Source organism: Theropithecus gelada, chromosome 1, assembly GCF_003255815.1.
Source record: "Theropithecus gelada isolate Dixy chromosome 1, Tgel_1.0, whole genome shotgun sequence".
NCBI lineage: Eukaryota > Metazoa > Chordata > Mammalia > Primates > Cercopithecidae > Theropithecus > Theropithecus gelada.
The window spans coordinates 147,986,968-148,010,922 of NC_037668.1; the positions used below are offsets into that span (position 1 = coordinate 147,986,968).

General features: G+C 36.9%; 2 protein-coding genes across 3 annotated transcripts in view; one reads left to right on the top strand and one right to left on the bottom strand.

The window, feature by feature from the left end:
• The window catches only part of SPATA17 (spermatogenesis associated 17), a 233,015-nt gene extending 224,096 nt beyond the window's left edge, over nucleotides 1-8,919 (bottom strand). Inside the window, exon 1 of the mRNA XM_025397478.1 lies at nucleotides 8,793-8,919. Coding sequence (XP_025253263.1) covers nucleotides 8,793-8,860 — 68 coding nt within the window. The 5' untranslated portion in view covers nucleotides 8,861-8,919. The remainder of the gene's footprint in view (nucleotides 1-8,792) is intronic.
• A 7-nt stretch (nucleotides 8,920-8,926) lies between these two features.
• Nucleotides 8,927-23,955, top strand: part of GPATCH2 (G-patch domain containing 2) — a 211,379-nt gene continuing 196,350 nt past the window's right edge. For both annotated transcript variants that reach the window (XM_025397492.1, XM_025397501.1), the window contains exons 1-2: nucleotides 8,927-9,323; nucleotides 19,404-20,120. In XM_025397492.1, the coding sequence (XP_025253277.1) occupies nucleotides 9,268-9,323; nucleotides 19,404-20,120 (773 nt within the window). In that variant the 5' untranslated portion in view covers nucleotides 8,927-9,267. The remainder of the gene's footprint in view (nucleotides 9,324-19,403; nucleotides 20,121-23,955) is intronic.

Genomic DNA, 23,955 nt, shown 5'->3' on the forward strand with positions numbered 1-23,955 from the left:
CTTAAATTATAATTGTTCATTGCTGTTATGTAAAGACTACTGCATATTGCCCTTGCATCCTGTGAACTTGTTAAGTTCATGTATTACTTCTAAATCTTCTTTTTGTATGTGGTATAGTTTTTTACACATATAATTATGCTGTCAGTAAATAAAGACAATTTTACTTCTTTCTTTGCAATTTTTATGCCTTTTACTTGTCATTCAACATTTAAAACTAGTAAGAAAAAGATTGACTATTTAATAGCTGGTGTTGAGACAACCGTATTCTATAGAAAAAGTTAGGCCGCTGTCTCACACAATACATGCACATAAACACAACTGCACATAGACTGAAGGAAAAATATAACAAAACTTTTAAAATATTATAAATAAATATAATCTTAGGCTGGGAAAGACTATTCCAAGAACAACTAAGATCACTAAAGCCAGATGAATAAATTTACTAATTTGACTGTAAAAGCATAAAAGAAAACTGATAGAATGGTTGATGGCCACGGCAAAAACCTGAAACATTTTGATATTGGTTTTGAGACTGGGTGATGCGCGAGAAGGTGAGGAAGACGCACAGGTCATTGAAAGACCATACGTGTGGGCTGGAAGAGTGGTGAAAAAGTTGATACTAGAAACTGGAAAAAGAACCTCTATTATGTGAGAGTGGGACAATTATTATAGTAAGACTGTTGCCTATGATCACTTGGAAGACTGAAAATGTACAATGAACTTTTGAACTTGCCTAAGGAGATATCTAGAAAGGACATTAAAGTACCAATCGGATTCTTCTAGCTTAATTTGTTTTACTTCTTCTAGATTAATTTATCTTAATTAAATATAAGGCAAATCACAGTAACATAATGCTTATTTAATTTTTAATTAAATGAAAATTATTGTAGAATTGCTCATTGTTGTTTCTATTATTTCTTTTGCTCTTCTTTCTCTATCTTGATATCTTTGTTCCAATTTAATTTTCACTTGATTATGGCGAGTACTTTCTTGAGTACATTTCATCAGGTAGGGTACATAGATGACGTAACTGTGAGTCTTTACATGTCTGAAAATGTCTTTCTTTCATCCCCATCCTCAAATGAATCTTTGATAGAATTCTTATCTGTAATCTTGAATAATTAGTGATTATTGTTTTTCTGTCTTTTGGGTTCCCGTGTTGAGCAGAAAGGGCATTCATTTCCTTGGCAAATAACTATTTTTATTTTCTGTCTATAATAGAATCTATAAGATTATTTTTCCTGTATTCTTGGAAGTTTACCAGATAAAATCTAAGAAGTAGGTGTTAAAAGAAATACTATAAAGGACTCAGAGAATCCTTTCTATTCTAAGCCATACTTTTTTTTCAGTTTAGGAGTTTTCTCCTAGGGTATTTCTTTATTATTGTTCTATCTCTACCCCAATGCCAGTCAGAATTCTGCAGTGACTATTATTCACATAACAAGTCCTCTGGGTATGTCCTCCATATTATTAATCTTATTATTCATGATTTCTATTCACATGTGTTTATAGATATTTCCTGTATTTGCTTTCCTAACACATTTATATTTCAGTAGTGACTATTCTAGTTTTTAATTCATCTATTACATTTGTAAATGGAAAATTATTATTTTTAAAAATTGGTAACAGTAACTTTTTTCCTCTAGTTTTATCTCTGCAAAAGTTCTCATTACATTTTTATTGAAGTTTGTATCTATTTCATCCATTAGTTCTAGCTCCACAGTAGCCATCTGTTCTGGTTTCTTAGCTTAATCTCCTTCCTCCAAACTAACATTTCCTTAAATGTCTTGTGAAGCTTATCTGCCTATTTAATAGATATTCATCTGTTGATACCTATACAGGGCTTTCTGCTCAGGTTACTTGGGCAGTGATAAACTGATAGACAGTAAAAGGTACTTTCAATTTTCCTTTTCCCCATCAATGAGCCAGCAGTGAACATATTGGCAAACAGGGATCTGTCTTTCAGGGCATGATAAATAGGCAGATTTAGTGTGCAGTTTTGTTTTGCTTTTGAATTAAATGGAACCATCTCTATTGTATTCCAGCAGCACATCTAATGTTGGCTGTTGGTTTTAGAAACATATTCTTTACTATTAAAACATTTTTATTTCTTTTGTAAACATGTTTTAAAACACTGAAGAACTTTATCTGACTGAAGTTTGGACAGGTACATACCTATGGAAAAGTACTGAGTTGTACACTTCACATAGTTCGTATACTTTATTTAATATATATAATACAGCAATAAAAAGTTTTACATTTTTAATGAAAAAAGAAAAATATTTAGGAATAGCTGTAAAATTTTTCAACTACCTTTTTGATATTCACTGAGTCGATCATAATGTATTTTATAGTTTGCCCTTCTGTTGTGATTTCCTATTATAATTATGAATTTATTGGGTGTTTACTAATATACCAGATGATCATTTAATCTTCTTAGTTAACATATCAATAGGGATTATTATCCCTGTTACAGATGAGAAAACTAAAATCTAAAGAGTTTAACTAAGGTAAGAATATAAGTATAAAAGTTTACATTTAAACCTAAAGTAACACAGAGTTAGGATTTGAACTGTTGCACTTTGGCAAAAATCTTCCTTGTGTATTTGGAAGAAGCTTTGCTAAGTTTTACTAGTCAGAATTGAGTACACCTGTAAGAAAAATTTCAGTAATTAATTAGAATCAGGGGAAGGCACTCACATCTATTCAACTAAGCTGCTATTTATTTAGGTTAACAGGACTAAGAGGATCGTCCAAATTCAAGGACACCGAACAAAATTATTAGACTAAGAATATTGTTAGACTGTGAGGAACCACAGTCAATTTACTGTGTCAGAGTCAGAAACAAATGTATTACGTTTTTAGGAATCATATATCCTGAAATCAGGCCAATTTAAGGAACATTATACCGTAGGTTGATACAGGGTGATGAAGTACGTGCAAATCACCGGTCTTGTACCACAGAGTAATGTAGCCCCGTTTTCTTTTTCTCAACCTGATCTTGGAAAGACAGGTTAGGCCTTATGTATTTGATGAACTTACTTCCCTGCAGAGACTTAATAATCTAAAGATCCCCCTCTCCCAGATATAAATGTGGACTGAAATGGATCAAATGTCACTAGATCTTTGATCTTCTTTATCTTTGGCAAGAAATATAGATAGTCTAAATCTCATATTCCTTCATTGTAAACCAGGAATAAGAAAAATAACCTCATAAGATTATTGTAAACATCAAATAAAATAATGTTTGGGAAGGAAGTGCTCAGCATGTAGTAGATATTCAATAACATTTATTTCTATTTCTATTTCTTTTTGTCTATCCCCATGCACTCCTCAAACCCCCTTTCAGATAGTAAGAGATGTGGACATTTGATAGTTGGTCTACATAGCATGTCTCTACAGAACTTCTTGCCCTCTTCCTCAGCCACAGCTTTCTTTGTATTCTTCAACATACTTTTCCCTTCAGCTAAGCCAATTAAAAAAGATTGTACATATATCTGGCTGATTTCTGCTTACATGTTGTTAGAAAATGTACGTGTTTTAAAATTTTTTAAGTGTTATTTACTTTTTTCATTGACACAAGCAGATTTGATTTAAATTTTGTTAAGCAAAAACTGGCCCCCAAAAGTTAAAAGATAGAAGTGGAGGAAGAAAGTAGAAATGGGAAAAACAAAAGCAAAATGCTTTATTCAACTTAAAAACAAGTCAAACGGGCTGGTCCCCGTGGCTCACGCCTGTAATCCCAGCACTTTGGGATGCCGAGGTGGGCAGATGGCTTGAGCCCAGGAGTTCAAGACCAGCCTAGCCAACATGGTGAAAACCCGTCTTCACTAAAAATGCTAAAAAGAAAAAAAAAAATTAGCTGGGTGTGGTGGCAGGTGCCTGTAATACCCCCTACTCAGGAATCTGAAGCGGGAGAATCTCTTGAACCTGGGAGGCAGAGGTGAAGTGAGCTGAGATCACGCAACTGCACTCCAGCCTGGGCAACAGAGCGAGACTCTGTCTAAAAATGATAATAATAATAATAAGTCAAAGGTTACTTTCTTATTTACTGTTTTTATAGACAGAAGTCACATCATGTCACTCCTCTGCTGAAAACACCCTTTTTTTTTTTTTTTTTTTTTTTTGAGACATAGTCTCGTTCTGTTGCCAGGCTGGAGTGCAGTGGCACGGTCTCGGCTTACTGCAATCTCCACCTCTAGGGTTCAAGTGATTCTCCTGCCTCAGCCTCCCGATTAGCTGGGATTACAAGCACCCGCCACCACATGCAGCTATTTTTTGTATTTTTAGTAGAGATGGAGTTTCACCATGTTGGCCAGGCTGGTCTGGAATTCCTGACCTCGTAGTCTGTCCGCCTTGACCTCCCAAAGTGCTGGGATTACAAGCCTGAGCCACTGCACCTGGCCTCAGTCTATTCTTTTTAAAGCTTGCAACTTGGAGACTTCATCTGCATGATAAAACGATAAAACCTAGGTCTCCCCAATCCCTTATCATAACCCAGACATTCCTCATTTCTTTCTACTGATAATAACTCACTCAATTACATGCCAATCAGAATTTCAGTCTTGCTCTATTGCCCAAGCTGGAGTGCAATGGTGCGACCTTGGCTCACTGCAATCTCTGCCTCCTGGGTTCAAGTGATTCTCCTGCCTCAGCCTCCCAAGTAGCTGGGATTACAGGGGCGCACCACCAGCCCCGGCTAATTTTTGTATTTTTAGTAGAGACAGGGTTTTGCCATGTTGGCTAGGCTGATCTGGAACTCCTGACCTCAAGTGATCCACCCACCGCAGCCTCCCAAAGTGCTGGGATTACAGGCGTGAGCCACCACACCCGGCCAGAAAATGTTTAAACCTACCTAAGACCTAAAAGGCCCCCGCATTGTGGAACCAATATAAACCTCACATGTATTGATTGATGTATTATGTCTCCATAAAATGCATAAAAGCAAGCTGTACCCGGACTGTCTTAGGTACGTGACATCAGGACTTCCTGAGGCTGTGTCATGGGTGCATCCTTAACCTTGGCAAAATAAACTTTCTAAATTGACTGAAGCCTGTCTCAGATACTTTGGGTTCACCCACACTATAGAAACACAGTGGAAGAGGAACATTTTACCTCATTCCTATTAGAATTTGACAGATTAGATGAAATTTAAATAAGAATATGGGGAAAATGAACAATATGATCAATAAACATATACTGAACTCTTCTCTCCACACAGTGCAGTATAGTGTGTAGTATAAATGACCAATAAGTCACAAATAAAATCTCATAGTTCGGAAGAACAGAAATGAAGCTAAGAATTACCAGAGAAAGTTAAAACAACAACAACAACAACAACAAAAAGGCCAATACTCTGTCAAGTGACAACGGAACTGCCACTGCAAAACTGTAACAAGACAGTGAAAGAGAGCTTACCTAACCAACTCCATCTTGCTTCTAACCTCCAAGCTCTCCTCGTTCATTCCTGGACATAGGCTGAACTAGCTTTGCGAGGAACTTAGTTTATAGTTTAAAACAAAGATGATAACAGGCCTTTCCCAAGGTAAACCCCCTTCTTGCCTGGGGACTAGACTGCCGTTGTAGGAATAACAAATTAATTAAAAGATTAGAAATTATGGTTTGGGAGTCACGCAGCTGGAGGTTACAAGATTCTGACCCTCCCTAAATTGCTCCTTGGGATAACGTCAGTATTGGAAAATCTAAGATCAGTGCTATAGATATTTGGCAGATGCTGCATTTGTTGGATCAGCTGGAACCACCCAGACTGATAAACTGGCTCATTGATAAACTGGCTTTGACCTTGTGGCCCCCACCCCGGAACTGACTCAGTGCAAGAAGACAGGTTCCACCCTCTATGATTTCATCTCCAACCCAACCAATCAGCACTCCTGACTCACTGGCCTCACCCTAACCCACCAAATCATCCTTAAAAACTGATCCCCTAATGCTCAGGGAGACAGATTTGAGTAACAATAAAACTCTTGTCTCCCGTACAACTGGCTCTGTGTGAATTATTCTTTCTCTATTGCAATTCCTGTCTTGATAAATTGGCTCTGTCTAGGCAATGGGCAAGGTGAACCCATTGGGCAGTTACAACAATGGCCTACTATCTTTTGCTCACCTTATATCCGGGACAAAATATTCAGCCTCTTTGATGGACCAGATCAAAACATAAACACACACCAAACATTCCCTGTGGGAGCAACTTTCCAGAGTATTACGTCAGTTGGGCAACCCACGCTCCTCCTACTCTTTGTAGTTCAAAATCTCCTCCTGTATTTGCTGCTCACTTCTTGGAGTTCCAGATCTTTTCTCTTTGTTAGGCAGAGGAGCTTCTCTTTTCCACATTGGACTTCCAGGCCTTGCAGGACTCAGATACTAATCTAACCACTTAGGAATATATTTTCTCAACAAAATCATCTTTCAATTTAAGCCTTATTCTGATGCTAGCCATTAGGAAGAAGCATTTTTGTCCCTACCTTGTTACCAAAACAGAAGACATCGAAAGACACCAAGGAGACTTTAAATTGTTTCCCACAACTCTGTTCCCTACATGTTAATGGATTTGGGACAGTATTCTCAAGCCATTTGGACCTCTGGATCTTGGTGCTTGTTGCAATTTAATTAAATCAGCTTAATGGGAAGAAAACTTTGTTTAGTGATAGTGAGCAGCATAGGTTTTAGAGTTAGATTAGTTGGCTCTGATAATTCATAATTGACCTCAAGCCATCCATCTGCCTTGGCCTCCCAATGTGCTGGGATTACAGGCCTGAGTCTCTATTCCTGGCCAATTATTTGTGTTTGCTTGGCACTTCATCAGGCTTTTCTAGGACACTGTTCTATAGCTCCAAAAATATAGATTATCTAATAAATAGATAATTTATACATTCACTTGTAACATTGTGATAACCAAATGAAAGATCATATGAAGTAGTTCCCAGTGCAATCCCTCATAAATGCAGTCCTCAAAAAATACTAGTTGTTTCCCTTCCTATCCATGTTACTCTATTGTTGTTGTTATTATTTATTTATTTATTTATTTGAGACAGAGTCTTGCTCTGTCGCCCAGGCTGGAGTGCGTGGTGCGATCTCGGCTCACTACAACTTCTGCCTCCCGGGTTCAACGGATTCTCTTGACTCAGCTTCCAGGGTAGCTGGGACTATAGGCATGCGCCACCATGCCTGGCTAATTTCTGTATTTTTAGTAGAGACAGGGTTTTGTCATGTTGGCCAGACTGGTCTCGAACTCCTGCCCTCAAGCGATCCATCTGCCTCAGCCTCCCAAAGTGCTGGGATCATAGGCATGAACCACCAAGCCCAGCTAGTATTGTAATTATTTTTAAAAAGCCTGTATTCCATACTAGAGTGTGAACATCATGATGGATGTGGCTTATTTCATTTATATATGTCATAAATACAGCACCTGCCACATACTCTAAATAAATAGATACTTTCTATGTTTAGCTATTGTTAGTACGTTTACTTAAACCAGGGCTAGTGATTTTTTGAACGATTCATTAATGTGAGTCTTCAACAATTATTGTGTTACTATTACTTGTATGGAACTATCATAGACATTGCAGACAAAAATACTGGTGAGCAAAATAAGAGATACTGTCTCTACTACTAGTTTAAGAGGGGAGCTAGATATTATCTCATAAAAGAATGTAAAATTGAATTGTGATCAGTGCTGTAAGAGAGGTACGTTGTGAAATAATGATACGGTAGGTGAGATAAACGTTAGAATAAAAACAGCTCAGCAAGATCCTATCTCATTGATACATTTTCCATTGGTCTGTCATATCACTGTATTCCATAATAGTCTAATTCACTTTTTTGTAGTTTCTCTTAAGTTACAAAAACTCCTGGGACAATGCTTCTTTAAAATGAAACTCTTCCTAGGCAAGAGGTTTGGGTGTAGGGAAATGAAGAAGACTGCTAGTGGTTTTCTTACCCGTTGTCTATTAATTAATATTTGGTACTAGTTACTGTGTCAGAATGGTTTAGACACTTTCATTTTATTTCTTATTTTATTTTATTTTATTTCGAGACAGGGTCTTAATTTGTCAACCAGGCTGGAGTGCAGTGGTACAATGTCAGGTCACTGCAACCTCCGCTTCCCAAGTTCAAGCGATTCTCCTGCCTCAGCTTCCCAACTATCTGGGATGACAGGCATGAGCCACAGTGCCCGGCTAATTTTTATATTTTTAGTAGAGACGGGGTTCCACCATGTTGGTCTGGTTAGTCTCGAACTCCTGGCCTCAGGTGATTCGCCTGCCTCGGCCTCCCAAAGTTTTAGGAGTACAGGCGTGAGCAACCACGCCCGGCCGATACGTTCATTTTAGAAAGGCAAATGAGTCATAGAACAATTGGGTTCAGTGATGTTTGTAAAATAATGGAGGCTCAAATCCCTAGGTAGATGGGAAACAGTCTGAGCTCATTGGGCTAGTGAGCCAGGTGACCCCCAGTCAGGTATTGAACCTTGAACCCGGAGAACAAAGGTTTCATGAAATTACAGAGTGGTGATGTCGAAGAGAAAAAGCACTTTAGAATTTTATCTATGCTGGGAGTTTTTCTAAATCATCTCACATCGAGTATCTATGGCCCCTCTCTATTTAGAATTTCGTTGTATGGTAACAGAAACTCCCGATTCTGTTTGCAGCCCATTAAGGGAAGAATTGGGTACTACTTAATGAATCAGGGAAATCGTTAATTGGAAACTCCCGCTGAGGAACAACTGGTATAATGTCACGCCTGCCCTTTACGCGATCTTTCTCTTCCTGACTTACCTGTTCCTAAAGTAGTACTGATTTCCTACAGTCGACGACCTAGCTTGCAGCCGGGCTAACGTGGCCATGGTCTTTCGGCCTTGGGTTTACAACTGGTGTTACTACCGGTCTCCATGGTAACTGGGCTAAACCATAGCTCATTCCCGGGGTCCGACTTTTTGTTCACTCCTCTTTCCTCTCACGCTACTTCCACTTTAAGAGTACTAAAAAGAGAATTAAGAAATCTCTGTATAGCACAAAAAGTTTAATTTATTTGTCTCTGTCTCTATTGCGAGTAGGAAGAGGGGATTATAGGAACGGAAAGCAGTAGACGCGGAGAACTAATGGTTGCTCCGGGCATCCGGTTTCCGCCTCCTGTCGGCTTCCGGAAGCTCATCTCAAAATGCTGAACTGCTCTTTGAAAGTCGCCGGTGCTGTAGTAGTTGGAGTCTGGTCACGGGCCTGAGCCTCGAGGCCAGGCTCCTGGGTGTCGTTAATGTTCGGGGCCGCCGGGCGCCAACCGATCGGAGCTCCAGCAGCCGGGAACAGCTGGTGAGGCTGGCGGCCCTGGGGAGGGGGAGGTGGAGGTCAGGGAAGGGTGTGATTGCCCGAGGCCACTCTGCTGGACCTGGAATGGAGGCGGGAGAGAGCTGTGATGGATGATCTGAAGACATCTAGGCCTTACTCTCACTCGTTCCTGGGATGCACGCAGTTTGAGGGAGCTCTTGGGTGTGTGCCAAAGATTTGTTAAAGAATACAGTAAATGTTTGCTGATTGCTTGTTTAACAATATTTTAGAAGTCAAGCTTCCTGTACTCCAGGAGCAATTTATCTCCTCATTGATTGTTGACAACACTAGGGACAGGAAGAATCTATCTTAATCTGGGCCTTATTCCCCACTCCTCTTTCAATATTTACCAGATTATATCAAATCTTTTGGAAGATACATTCCAGAAATGTAGAATTATGGAAGTTCAATAGTGGAAAACATATCACCCTCTTACCCCCTTTTTTAGAGAGAGGGGATAACCTACCTGTTTCCACCCTCTTGAACATTCTATTCAAGTTCAAGGGAGATGGATATGGGGATTTTCCAAGAACCTATAACTGTCAGGATTAAGTTTGGGGCTTGACTATGTCTATGGTATCATGTCACCAATGCCACGTTAGAATAATACATTGCTTTGACTTTTCAAAGTATTTCCACAAATTAATACACTTTATCCTATGACAGCCCTGTGATAGCAGAATATCACAAGCACAGAATATTCAAGTGCTGTGTCCAAAGTTGCCCTGTACATTTTAATCCTAGAGCTAGAATCCTGGTTTTGGGATTTCTAGTTGAACACTGTAATATCTGTCGTATTTTTCTCCCAAGCCCTTTTCCTCCAAACGTAACACAAGACAACCAGTGATACAAACAAGCAATTTTCCACTGAAAATCCTCTCAAACATAAAGTTTTGACCAACAAGTGAAAGAAATGTGGCTAAACGGTGCATGTTCATTCCTAGATTCTGCAAAAATTAGAACAGAAGGAATTTTAGTAGTCTGTGATCTCAAAGAATTACTTTTACATCATCTATCACTGAAAAGTTAAAAGAATACCTTATCCAAAATATTTTCAGTTGGGTGACATCATCCTATAGTTAATTTTATAGTTAATATAGATTTGATTATACTATTAGTAAATTATTACATTTTCCAGGGAGAAAAGCAGGGAGCGCTTTTTAAATGAACCAGTTTTTAATGGTATAACTAGCATAGAATGAAATGCACAATTCTTACATGCTTAATTTTACTAGTTTTGGCATTGTATATACTTAAGTAAACACCACACAAAACAAGATAATGGATTGGTCCATCACCCCACAGTTCCCTCTCAAGGATACCTGTCTTAATGTTTCACCGTTCATATTTCATCGTTCATTATCTTGGTGAAGTCAGGGAGACAAAATATCCTATGTAGATTGGTCTGCTCTTCCTAGGGTGCTATCGATTTTAGGATAGGTGACTACATCAGAATATGATTGATTCTCTCAGCTTCTTCTACCTTCCAAATTATGGTTAGGTACTGAGAGAAACCTCCTTCAATTCTCTTTTAAAGGCTGTCTTGTCATACAACTCACCATTTCTTATGGCACCATAGTATAACAGAGTGGTAGCACTTAGTATTTTTTAATGAAATTCTAAAGTCATTCCTGTTTTGTCAGAATGAACATGTTCCAGAAAACTGGATCTTTATTTTCTAGTCTATCTGTACGACCATCCAGTCATTCCAGATTTCTTAATGGAATTTTCTTTTTCATTAATTGAACAGATATTTACTGTATAACATATATGTTTGATCTCAGTAGTAAATTCCAGTCCCACTGGGAATACTGCTACTAAGCAGTTAACTAGGTGCCAGGTTTTACAAATATGTGTCATCTCATGTAAATCTTTTGAGGTAGGTGTATCATTCTTTGCATTTTAGATAAGGTGACACAGAAGCAAAGATGGTTTAAATAACTGGCCTAAGTATCATATTTGCAAGATGATTCCGGTATACCCCCCCAAAATTCTTAACCACTTTTATATGTTGTCTATGTGTCTGAATGAGATATAATATCTCAAGGAATATATAACCTAGCAGTTAGATACCCAAATTTGTTACCCAGTCTGGATTTTCTGACTTATTTAGCTCCCATCTTGACTTTTTCAACTTCTCCAATGTGGAGGTTGCTCTTTCAACTTTTAGGCACCAAATGGGTAAATGTAGATAATTTCTTTGTTCAACTATGGTATTCTATTTATTTTTTTAACTTTGTTACGTGGCTTTGCTTAAAAAAACAAAGCCATTAAAATAAACTATATTGACTCTGGACTTTTGTTTCTGCATTTTCATTCCTATTTGGTATTTTGATTGTATTGAAATCTGGAAAACTGCATAGTAAAATGTGTGCATTTTTTTGAATTACTTGTTTTTTGGAGTTTGTTTGTCTTGAACTTTGTTGCATACCAGCAGGTTTGAGTCAGGTTTTTGTTTCAACAATTAAGAATCAAAGCAATAAACAGTATGATTTTGTTCAAGTAATTCATTAAATATAGCTTCTTAGCATCCATATTTATGTCAAGCTGTAAGCCTTTACATTGTCTTTGATAATTTTTCCTTAACTTCACATTTACTTAGCTAAAAACCTGGAGTGTCTGGCTTGTTAATGTAGCAGAAAATTTGGAATATGGATTGTCTAAAAGTTTTAGTCATTGTTTTTCTTTTGTTATTTGGTCAGTCATTTAGTCATTCATTGGTTTGCTCATCTGGCAGATTATTTTTTAAAATCTGTTATGTGTCAAGCAGTATGCTACTTGTAATTAATATTTAGTTGTCTTCATTCTCATTCCTGTTATAGGAATTCAGTAAATTTTTATTGAACAGTTACCATATATTAATATAAACATTAAATAAGTCTCATTTCCTACCTGTTTGCCTAATACATTTGAATATATGCATATTGACAAGAGCTAGAATGAATTATTTATTAGATTCTAAATTTTTTTTTTGTTTTAAACTATTTCATATAGGCAGCATTTTCAATAGTATATCTTTTGAAAGTAATTGAAGTGTAAGGAGAAGTTTGAATGACTCATGAAGTCATCTTCAGATTTAAATAATAAATGAGCTTGCCTTATTAAATCACTAATTTGGAAACTAGGGTTAGACTTTTTTTTTTTCCTTAAAGCCATTCATGGTTTGATTTTGAGCAAGCCATGGTAAAGAGGAAAGAAAACTTCCTGAAAGTTCCTATGGTGACAAAGGTGACAAAGTAGAAGCTGCCAGGAGCACCTGTGATTGAATACAAGTCAGTGGAGCTTTTGCTTCCTTTCCACTTTTAACTGGGAAGGATTATTTAATCTTTTTAAATTTACATATGTATATTTTTAAGGTGGAAGTAAGTCAGATACATGGCATTAATTTTTTGGGATTTAAAATTTTCTTTTAGTTTCATAGAGTCTTCAAGGAGTCCATGAACTTACTGAAATTGTATGCAGCAAGTTATATATGTCTGCTATCCTTCCTTTTCCCAATATTCAGAATGCTTCATGACCTCAGAAAGATTGAAGGCCTTCAACTGTAATACCCTCAAGATTCCCAGTATGGTTATACCTTAAAAGCAGAATAAGTTAGGATCTTTTAGTGACCAGTTTCTCTTATTTGTGGGTAGAGGTCGTGAAAACATGAAATAACTTCTCTCGAACATTAAGTACCCACTCATCCTCAGAAAAATCTTTTCAAGGTAGAAATTATGCTGATTTTTATGATGAATAAACAGAATCAAAAGATAGGTAATTTGTCCAAAGTCCTATAGCTAATGAATATAACTGGAATTAGCTTCCAAATTCATAGCCTTGATTTCTAAGCTCATGTTCTCTGTAGTTTTCTCCCAGCCTTATTTTTTTTCCCTAGAGAATGGTGTTTCCTATTTATTGCCTAATATTAACGTAAAGTTGTAATTAATCATTTACATGTTTCAGAGTAAAATAATTCTTCCCTACCCCACCCTACCTTTTTCAAAAAGACAGAAAAAGTTTACTTTTGATTAATAATTTAAATAGGTAAGTCAAGGAACTTCTAAACTAGCATAAGTGTCAACATTTCGTGTTAGGGTTATTGATAATTTCCTAAGATAATGCCCACCCACTCCCCCACATATATGTAAAAGGAGAAAATTGAAGACATAGTCTCTTAATAGATTTCTAGGTTGAGATAAGGACTTATTTGATGAATAATATTCCCATTGAGGAGGGAAATATGTAAATTCCCATAAGCAGCAGAAATCTGAAGATAATTCTTATGGATCGTATGGTACGAAATTAGTCATAAAGTCATTAGTCATTTAGCCTTGATGTGGCATCTTGAAGGCTCACCATTTGCATGTTTAGTCACACATTTTCATAGTCTGCACTATTATGCATTTAATTTTAATCTGCTTGGTTCAGCTGTTTGCTGCATACTTTTAGGACCAGCCAACTTTTTATAAAAGCTAACGTGATAATGGAGGCGTATAAGTCCAAGACTGTCTTTGTCTTAAGTTTGTGAGTAGTTTATAACATTCAGCAGCATAGTCCTTGACTATGTACTGTGTGTTAGTACAGTATTTTTGTACACACTGAATTTTTATTCATACAGAAACTAATACATTAATGATTATTTGTTCCCTTAAATTTTTGTAAGCCAATTAAGCAGATGTACTTAACACCACGTAACTTTTAGCACTGCATTGCTAAAATTACTTAACTTTGTAGAACTGATAATCTATGTTTTAGAGAAGTAAAGATGAGAGTTTTACCCAGTACTAGGTGATAAACAGTATTTACTTTCCTCTTCCTTAACTAGTTACTTGCTATAATGAATTATCCTTTAGTTCTATCCGGAAGGGTTTTTTTTGAAATGGAGTCTCTCTCTCTCTGTTGTCCAAGCTGTAGTGTAGTGGCACAGTCTTGGCTCACTGCAACCTCTGCCTCCTCGGTTGGAGCAGTTCTCCTGCCTCAGCCTCCCGAGTAGCTGGGATTATAGGTGTGCACCACCATGCCCAGCTAATTTTTTTATTTTTAGTAGAGATGGAGTTTTGCCATGTTGGCCAGGCTGGTCTTGAACACCTGACCTCAGGTGATCCACCCACCTCAGTTGGCCTCCCAGAGTGCTGGGATTACAGGCGTGATCCACTGCTTCCTGCCAGTTTTTGTTTTTAATATGAACTTGAGTTTATTTATATATTGGGTTTATTATCAATATATTGCTGACTGACATTTAGGAGCTCATGGGCCATCAATCAGCTTCCAGTTCTTAGGGTAGATTAAGCAGTAAATTAGGACTAAAGCTTCTTCCTGATTCTTCTTCCTTGAACCAGAAATATTTAAAAGAAAAACACTTAAACATCCACTTTTAGGAAAGCCTTTTTCTGAATTTATTAGAGCCTGCTGATAAGGAACAAAAGGATAATAGTTCACTTTTTTACTGGGTATTGGGTAGAAGAAGTGAAACAAACAAACTTGATGTTTGACCTAAAATTTTTAAATAAAGCTTGCATATCAAGTCTTGGATTGATCATACATTTTATATTGCTCAGCATAATCCAATACCACCTGAAAAAACAAAGTGCTCACCTGCCTGAGTCATTTCCTTTCATAAAATCCAACTTTATATAGATGTTGGGGCCATAATTTTGTTTTGGGGTATTCTGTTCATTCAGAGTGTCTTAATAAAACTATTGATGAACTATTGTTATCTTAGACATTACCCAATATGAACTGTTCCCAGAAGATTTCATTTCCAAATGAGTTCTAAATGAAGAAAAATGGCTTTTACAATTATGAATATAAAAATCTCAAGTTAGTTAAGTGGTACATTCATTGAATTTAGTGTAATTCAAACTTTAAAACTGGTTGTTCAGTAAGTACTGATTTGTATAGAAAACTTCTATATTTCCAGGTTTCCCCTTTAATAGGAAAGTCTTATTTAAGAAACTATCTCTAGGATAAAGTGTTTTCATACATTGGTCTTCTGATACATCAGTGTAAACTGCCACGGCAAAGGAAATAAAAGAGCTATTGGTCATGTGACGGTCTCTTAGGATCACTTTGGTTTTGACCAGCCAGTAGGAGACAAGAGTCTCTCTGCCACCCAGGCTGGAGTACAGTGGCATGATCTTGGCTCACTACAGCCTCCACCTCCCGGTTCAAGCGATTCTCCTGTCTCAGCCTCCTGAGTAGCTGAGATTACAGGCATCGCCACCATGCATGGCTAATTTTTGTATATTTAGTAGAGATGGGGTTTCAGCTTGTTGGCCAAGCTGGTCTTGAACTCCTGATCTCAAGTGATCCTGCTGCCTCGGCCTCCCAAAGTGCTGGGATTACAGGCATGAGACACTGTGCCCTGCCGATGCCAGTTTTAACTGAGGGATGTTAGTGAAGCAGCTTGAGGTTAACTGACTATAATATTACTGACTCATTAGCATGGATTTTGGTTGGTATTGACTTGGAGAAGAGTCTAGTTATTTGAAACTGAAGGGGAAAAAGGTAATTTGAACTCTGAGTAGGACTTGTTAAATCTATATTTTTTCTGTGTTTTTATAGGATTTTTTTAAAAGGCTTTTAAAAGTAATACGTAGTTGGTTCATATTTGAGTGACATCATGGAATAAATTGGATTCTTCTAATTACAGTATTTTTTAAAATATGGTTTTTTTGTTTGTTTTTTGAGATGGAGTTTTGCTCTTTTCGCCCAGGCTGGAGTACAATGGTGTGATCTCAGCTCGCTGCAACCTCCGCCTTCTGGGTTCAAGCACTTCTCCTGCCTAAGCCTCCCGAGTCGCTAGGATTACAGGCGCCCACCAGCACACCGGCCTAATATTTGTATTCTTAGCAGAGATGGGGTTTCACCATGTTGGCCAGGCTGGTCTCAAACTCCTGACCTCAGGTCATCTGCCTGCCTCAGCCTCCCAAAGTGCTGGGATTACAGGCATGAGCCACCGCCCCCAGCCTAAAAATATGTTTTATTTTCTCTCAAGAGAAGCAAGATAAAGTCAAATAAGGCTGACACAGTTTTCATGAGATTCTAGAGAAATTTTGTCTATATAACTGCTAATATTACTAAGAATGAAGTTTGTTAGTATTAGTATTAGTATTTTATTAAACTATTGGTTACAGCAATACTTTTTAAACAAAATTAATTGAAGAGTATCAGATTTTGATGGATTGTATCAGGTGTACTAACCTTTTTCTAATGTTAGTACTATAAATTTTCTGTGCTACAGTAAAGCACTAAATTGTAATATCCAAAATAAACTGACTTTAATTAGATATTATATTCATACATCGAGTTAATTTCATGTTTTATTATTTTGAACTGGCCATTCGCCCATTGATAAGAAAACCCTGTCTTCCAAGAGTAAGTTACTCCAGAACCAGATAATAGAGAGAAAGGATACTAATTTTAATACATGTTAAAGTGGCTTCAAGTGAATTTTTTTTAAGGTGCAATATTATATTCAGAGACAATAGGTCTTTCAGACTATATTTCTTTTAATGAAATAATGTCAAAGGAAAAGAACACAATATTCATTGTTTTAAGGGAAAAGGGCATTTGTTGACATAGATAATAGAAAAAAGATTCATTTGGCTTATCAATGTAGTCAAAAGTTGTAGCCTCTGTTTTGTTTGGCTTAAAGCTAATTCCTATGTGATACATATTTCTTTTAATCAAATTCAGTGTTGTAAATCCTGATTTGTGGGGCTGGGCATGGTGGCTCATGCCTATAATTCCAGCATTGAGAAGCATGGCGGGTGGATCACTTGAGGTCAGGAGTTCGAGATCAGCCTGACCGACACGGTGAAACCCTGTCTCTACTAAAAAATACAAGAATTAGCCGGGCATGGTGGCATGCGCCTGTAATCCCAGTTACTCGGGAGGTTAAGGCAGGAGAATCACTTGAAACTGGGAGACAGAAGTTGCAGGGAGCCGAGATCATGCCACTGTACTTCAGCCTGGATAACAGAGCGAGACTCCGTCTCAAACAAACAAACACAAAAAAACCTGAGTTGTATATAATATCCTTAGAAAGGAAAAATCAAATCTCAGTGGCCCTCCAGAATTTATTTAAAATAGATATGTGAATCACCACATTTTTTAAAAAAGCTGTATGCATTAGATTTTTTGTTTATATTAAATACATTCAGAATGCCTACAGAAATAAATCTAGAAAATACCAATTCAGATTAACCAAACGCAATGCCATATTACTTAGTTGCTCACAGTGTACATTTTACTAACCAGTACAGGGTTGGTTCTTTGAGCTCAGTTTACTTTCACCAGCTATACCACCCTGTCCCTTGTGTTGATTCAGGTCTTTCACCTCTTTTTTTTCTATTCAAAACAATATAATAGCTCCCTATGAGTCATTTGGGTTTTACATAGATGTATATTAAATCTGTCTTGAGGATTACAGTAATGCTACCTGGTGCTAAATTAATCATAAACAAAAATACAAACTTGCTACTGGGATTGTGTCGCTGATCTTGGCTGTAGTTTGTTCAGCGTTGGAGCTCTGAAACCTGATTGCTGGAGTTTGAATCCTCTCTCCACTACTTAGATGCATCACATTGCGACAGAAATCTTTTGGCCTTTGTGTATTTCATCTCCCACCTCATAGGGTTATTGTGTGAGAATGAAATGAAATAATACATGTAAAACACTTAGGAATGGGTCTGGCAAGTAGTAAATACGCAAATGTTAGCAGGCGTATGTATGCATCACATTATAAATGGTAAATCCAGTTGAATCACAATGTGTGTTGTTTTTAGGTTATCATTAAAATGAAAACACAAAAGTTGAAAGCTGTTATAAGGAACTTGCAAAAGCCTGAAATTATTGACTGTTGGAGACTATACATGACTGTAGAGACTATATAGACCACAGATCAGCAGACTATAACCAGTTATAACTTGATTCTATAAATAAAACTTTATTAGAACACAGCCATACCCATTCATTTATGTATTGCTTGTGGCTATTTTTGCATTACAGTGGCAAGTTGAGTAATTGTGGGAGACCCAATGGCCTGCAAAGCCTAGAGTATTTACTAGCAGGCCAGTTACATAAAAGTGTGCCTACTCCTGCTGTAGGCTCTAGAAGCTCTGTATGACTGTTGAGAATATTTCAATCCCTAGGTGCCTCTAGATCTCGATTTGACAAATGATTGCCTGTGGCCTTCATAAGAAGGGTGCAAATCTCAATTATCTGTGACGTTTAAAAAATAAAACCAGATACCTTGGCTCTATGTCACACCAACTAATTTAAAATCTTTGGGAATTGGGTTTTAAAAGGACAAGTATAATTTATAAAAATTCCCAAAGAATGCTGATGCTTATCCTTGCTGACTACTGAAAAATTTTCATCCTAGTAATATAGTTTAATGCTCTTAAAAAAGGAAAGCCTAAGAAATTGCTTCAGAGTGAAGTAATGATGGGCCCTTTTAAACCCATGAGACTGCAATTTGAATGCGAATGCAGTTTCTGCTTCACTGGGTTAAGAGATTAGTGTGGCCTAAATAAATGCATGGTGTTGGTTAAACTTTCACATATATTACTAATCCTGAAACTACCTGTCTGTCTTTCTAACTGCCTCTTATATGATGGCAGTCACTGGTTAGAACACATGGTGAATAGAAGATTTCATGTTTCTTTTTTTACTTAGAGATTAGTGGGCGAAGAGGGGACTGAGAAAGTTCTTTCTGTATCTGCTGTAGGAAAACTGGTTCTAGAAAAGGGGTAGGAGTGGGCCAGCAGATAGGGATTTAAACAGAACTTTTCCATAATTATACAGTAAAAATATAAAAGTACTGGGATCTTTCATTGCTCATAAGCTTATTCTATCTTGGAAGTAATTCCTATGTTTAATAAAATAACTTATATAAGAAGAGGCCTAAAATGAATCAATATTTAAAACTGTAATATCTTGGATAGGAAAATTAGCTTTGAAACATTTTGTAATCATTATTAATTTTTGTCAAATTTAGAATGAATTGTCTGTTATAGAAAACGAGGTCACTGTGGTTAAGATTGACTATTTTCTTTTTTCTTTCTCTAAAAAATGAAGGCATTTCAGTAGAACCATGGAGGAGCTGGTTCACGACCTTGTCTCAGCATTGGAAGAGAGCTCAGAGCAAGCTCGCGGTGGATTTGCTGAAACAGGAGACCATTCTCGAAGTATATCTTGCCCTCTGAAACGCCAGGCGAGGAAAAGGAGAGGGAGAAAACGGAGGTCCTATAATGTGCATCACCCGTGGGAGACTGGTCACTGCTTAAGTGAAGGCTCTGATTCTAGTTTAGAAGAACCAAGCAAGGACTACAGAGAGAATCACAATAATAATAAAAAAGATCACAGTGACTCTGATGACCAGATGTTAGTAGCAAAGCGCAGGCCATCATCAAACTTAAATAATAATGTTCGAGGGAAAAGACCTCTGTGGCATGAGTCTGATTTTGCTGTGGACAATGTTGGCAATAGAACTCTGCGCAGGAGGAGAAAGGTAAAACGCATGGCAGTAGATCTCCCACAGGACATCTCTAACAAACGGACAATGACCCAGCCACCTGAGGGTTGTAGAGATCAGGACATGGACAGTGATAGAGCCTACCAGTATCAAGAATTTACCAAGATCAAAGTCAAAAAAAGAAAGTTGAAAATAATCAGACAAGGACCAAAAATCCAAGATGAAGGAGTAGTTTTAGAAAGTGAGGAAACGAACCAGACCAATAAGGACAAAATGGAATGTGAAGAGCAAAAAGTCTCAGATGAGCTCATGAGTGAAAGGTGACTTTTATGTTCTCTAAATATAAAAATATTTGTCTCCAGTGTTTGTGGTTGAATGTTTTATATTTTAATTAATTCTATTTTAAAATAATTATAAATTGTAATAATGATAGTGATATTACTGTTAACTATGATTATATTTCCTTATAATTTATGATGTTTAGCACAAAGCAAAATTGCTTATTTGATTTATACAGTCTTTTGATTATATTATAATGACTCAGTTTTCAGCTACAAGGAGAAAAGGAAATGGATTTTCAGTGGAAAAGAATGTGCTTTTGAATAACAGCACGTTTGTGACTCAGAATTGGATATATATATAATTATTTATATGTTTAATTATAGACCTTTAGCTTTTGGTACTTTTTAGAGTGTCACAATTCATTAATCTATTCTGATTCTTGAAAATCAAAAGTTTATACCACTTCAACGTGTGTGGCTTGACATAAAAAATCTGTAACTTTCTAGGAATTCTGATCACTTATGAATTGTAAAACCTAATTTATAGGCTAGAAACACCTGGTTTTGTCATTAGAAAAATAGGAAAAACAATGGTCCTGTGGCAGTTCGTCTAATCTGTCTATTCTAGGAAGCAGGTATACTATAATGATAATTGTTAAGTACTATTTTGACAGCATCAAAAGGTAAGTGATCATTTTTCTTTTATACTGAAGTTGTGAAGTGATGTTACTTGCAAGAAATGAGAATGTGTTAACACTTTATCCTTTTAGGCATGGGTCTGCAAAACCAAATGCAGAACTATGAGCCAGAAAAAAACAGTCTGTAAAAATGGTCTGAGAAAGAGTATTTGATTTTTAATTTGTAGGACTGGTTTCTTTTTTTTTTTTTTTTTTTTTTTTTGAGATAGAGACTCACTCTGTTTCCCAGGCTGGAGTGCAAGGGTGCGATCTCAGCTCATTGCAACCTCCACTTCCTGGGTTCAGGTGATTCTCCTGCCTCAGCCTCCAGAGTAGCTGGGATTACAACACCATGCCTGGCTACTTGTTTTTGTATTTTTAGTAGAGACGGCTTTTCACCATGTTGGCCAGGCTGGTCTTGAACTCCTGACCTCAAGTGATTCACCTGCCTTGGCCTCCCAAGGGCTGGGATCATTTTAATCATGTGAATTGTGGTGAGCTCTCAATCTTTTATTTGGTTTTTATTTTTTATTTTTTTGTTTTTGTTTTTTGTTTTTGTTTTTTGCTTGTAAATATGAGTGGGACATGGTAAAAGTTTATGGAATTATCCTTTTATTAGACATGGTGTGCTAGTCATATAATTTTTCTAAAGAAGTAAAAATTACTTACATAAAAAAAATGTGGCTGAGCATGGTGGCTCATTCCTTTAATCCCAGCACTTTGGTAACCTGAGGCTGGTGGATCACCTGAGGTCAGGAGTTTGAGACCAGCCAGACCAATATGGTGAAACCCCATCTCTACTAAAGATACAAAAATTAGCTGAGTGTAGTGATGTGCGCCAGTAGTCCCAGCTACTCAGGAGGCTGAGGCAGGAGAATCACTTGAACCTGGGAGGTGGAGGTTATAGTGAGCCAAGATCACACCACTGCAACAGAGCAAGACTCCATCTCAAATAAATAAATAAATAAATAAGTTTCCAGAGGGCTTTGAAAAGTTTATGGTATCTGTTTTTCTTGCAAGAAAATTGTCATTTTTATATGGAAATAAGTATTATTTGCATTGGGCCATTGTGACTTAAGACCACTCAACCTTACTTGAAAGTACTTGTCTGACTCAATTACCGGGAGGGACAGTACATGGCAGAAGATATAACATACTCAATTCTGGATTATTCACAATTAGATTACCAGCTTTTTGGATTCATTGTGCAACCCCCCCCCCCCCCGCCCCGCCCGCCCGCCTTTTTAAAAATTTCTGGCTTTTATTGATCTGCTTTTTTATAGGACATGTAACTGGCAATGGAAATGAGATCAAACTCCCATTTTTCATTTCTTTTCATTGTAAAAAGTATTTGAGTATCCACTAGGCATGATCAGGCTACCTAGCAGTCCATAAACAGCCCAGGTACACATTTTCAGAGTATGTTTTTTACTCTTCAATCAATGTTAAAAAATATATTTTCTCTGATGTAAAACTTATTTATAAACTATTTTCTGTTGTCACTTAAAAGTTAGGTGCAAATTCCTTCTGTGCAAAGATTGCTAAATATTTAAGGTATTTTGGTAACAAGTGTAAGTGTTTTCAAGATTACTTCCAAAGCTTTCCTACTACAAAAAGCTTTATATTTCATTGGGGTTGATTTATAAATAAGAGAAACTTCACTGTGTGGAGTGTGTGTGTGTGTGTGTGTGTGTGTGTCAGATTTAACAAACATTTGATGATTAACTACTATTTACTCTTCACTGGTGGCACCTGGACTAATAATGGAGACTCTGTTCTCAACAGCTGCATAGTCTGGAATAGCCAGACAAGCAAATGATGAAAATGAAATGTGCTGAGTGGAAAGTATTAGTGAAGGAAGACTTCCTAAGGGAGCTGTGCTTTAAAGCAAGTACTAAGACTTGTTCAGGAATTGAGGGAGTCAAGAGAGGGAAATGGCATCCATAGGTAGAGAGCGAATAGCTTGTGCAGAGGCATGAATTGTGAAATGAAAGTGGTGTATTTGGGGAAGTATACATACTTCGTTTTTACCAGAAATAAAATGGGATCAGAATTATGGCAAAAAGCATTTCTCAGAGGTCTATGTGCTACAGTAAATAGTTTGGATTTTATCATCTTATAGTCAATGGGATCAGTGAAGAATTTTTAACAGTGAAGAAACTCAAGTTGATTTACATTTTTTCAAGACAGTGTGATCTTTACAGCTGTATTTTATCTTTGACCTCCAGTCCATGCTTAAGTGGGAGGTGAATTATGATATGATAGCAGAGAGAACTAAGTATTTGAGAGTATTTGAGACCAATTTTAAGAGTTAGAATCGACGGGAGGCTGACTGACTGTATTTGGGAGGATGAATGAGAAAGAGGACTCTACAGAAAATATAGGAATTGAACAAATTGGGGCAAGTGATTGGTATTAGTGGACATATATTTGTTCATCTAGCATATATGGAATATATTCTCATCCAAATACCATGTTATAAAATTCACTCCAAAAAGGTGAATCTCCTAGGAAAGGGTGTCGTTGGAGATAATCCCTAATGACTGTCAACTGCTGAAAGTAAAAGGCTTGCTTCTATTTAAGTTCTTTTTCCGATTTATTGAACATAGAAATACATACGTAATGTACACGGAGCGACTCTGGATACCAATGAGGTGAAATGTTAATAAAGAAACATGTTGTATACATACTTGCCAACATACCTCAAAGTAGGACAAGCATCATTAAGGACTAAGAGCTGGAAGAGAGGGAATCCTGATTTCTTTATATCTTCAAGAGCTTGGACAGGGGGAGAGGGAAGAGAGTGGAGATAGGCATACCACTGTGAAAAGAACATAAACAAAAGGACCAGAGATGGGAATAAGAAGATTTAGATGGAGGCCCATCCATAGAAAGTCTTGAAATCTAAATCTAAATTTAATTCAACAAGTATTGAAGTAATTTTAGATTTTTAAATAGAAGACTGTTCTATAATGTACACGTGTGTGTGTGTGTACATACTTTATCAACTACTTTTTTGAATAGATATAAATTTACAGAAAAGTTATAAAGATAGTTCAGAGAGTTCATGTATATCACATTCCCATATATCCCAAATCCACTTTCCCCTGTTGTTAATATTGTACATTACTATGGTTAATCTCTCACAATTAATGAAACAAAATTGATACATTTGTAAGTAAAGTTCACAGTTTATT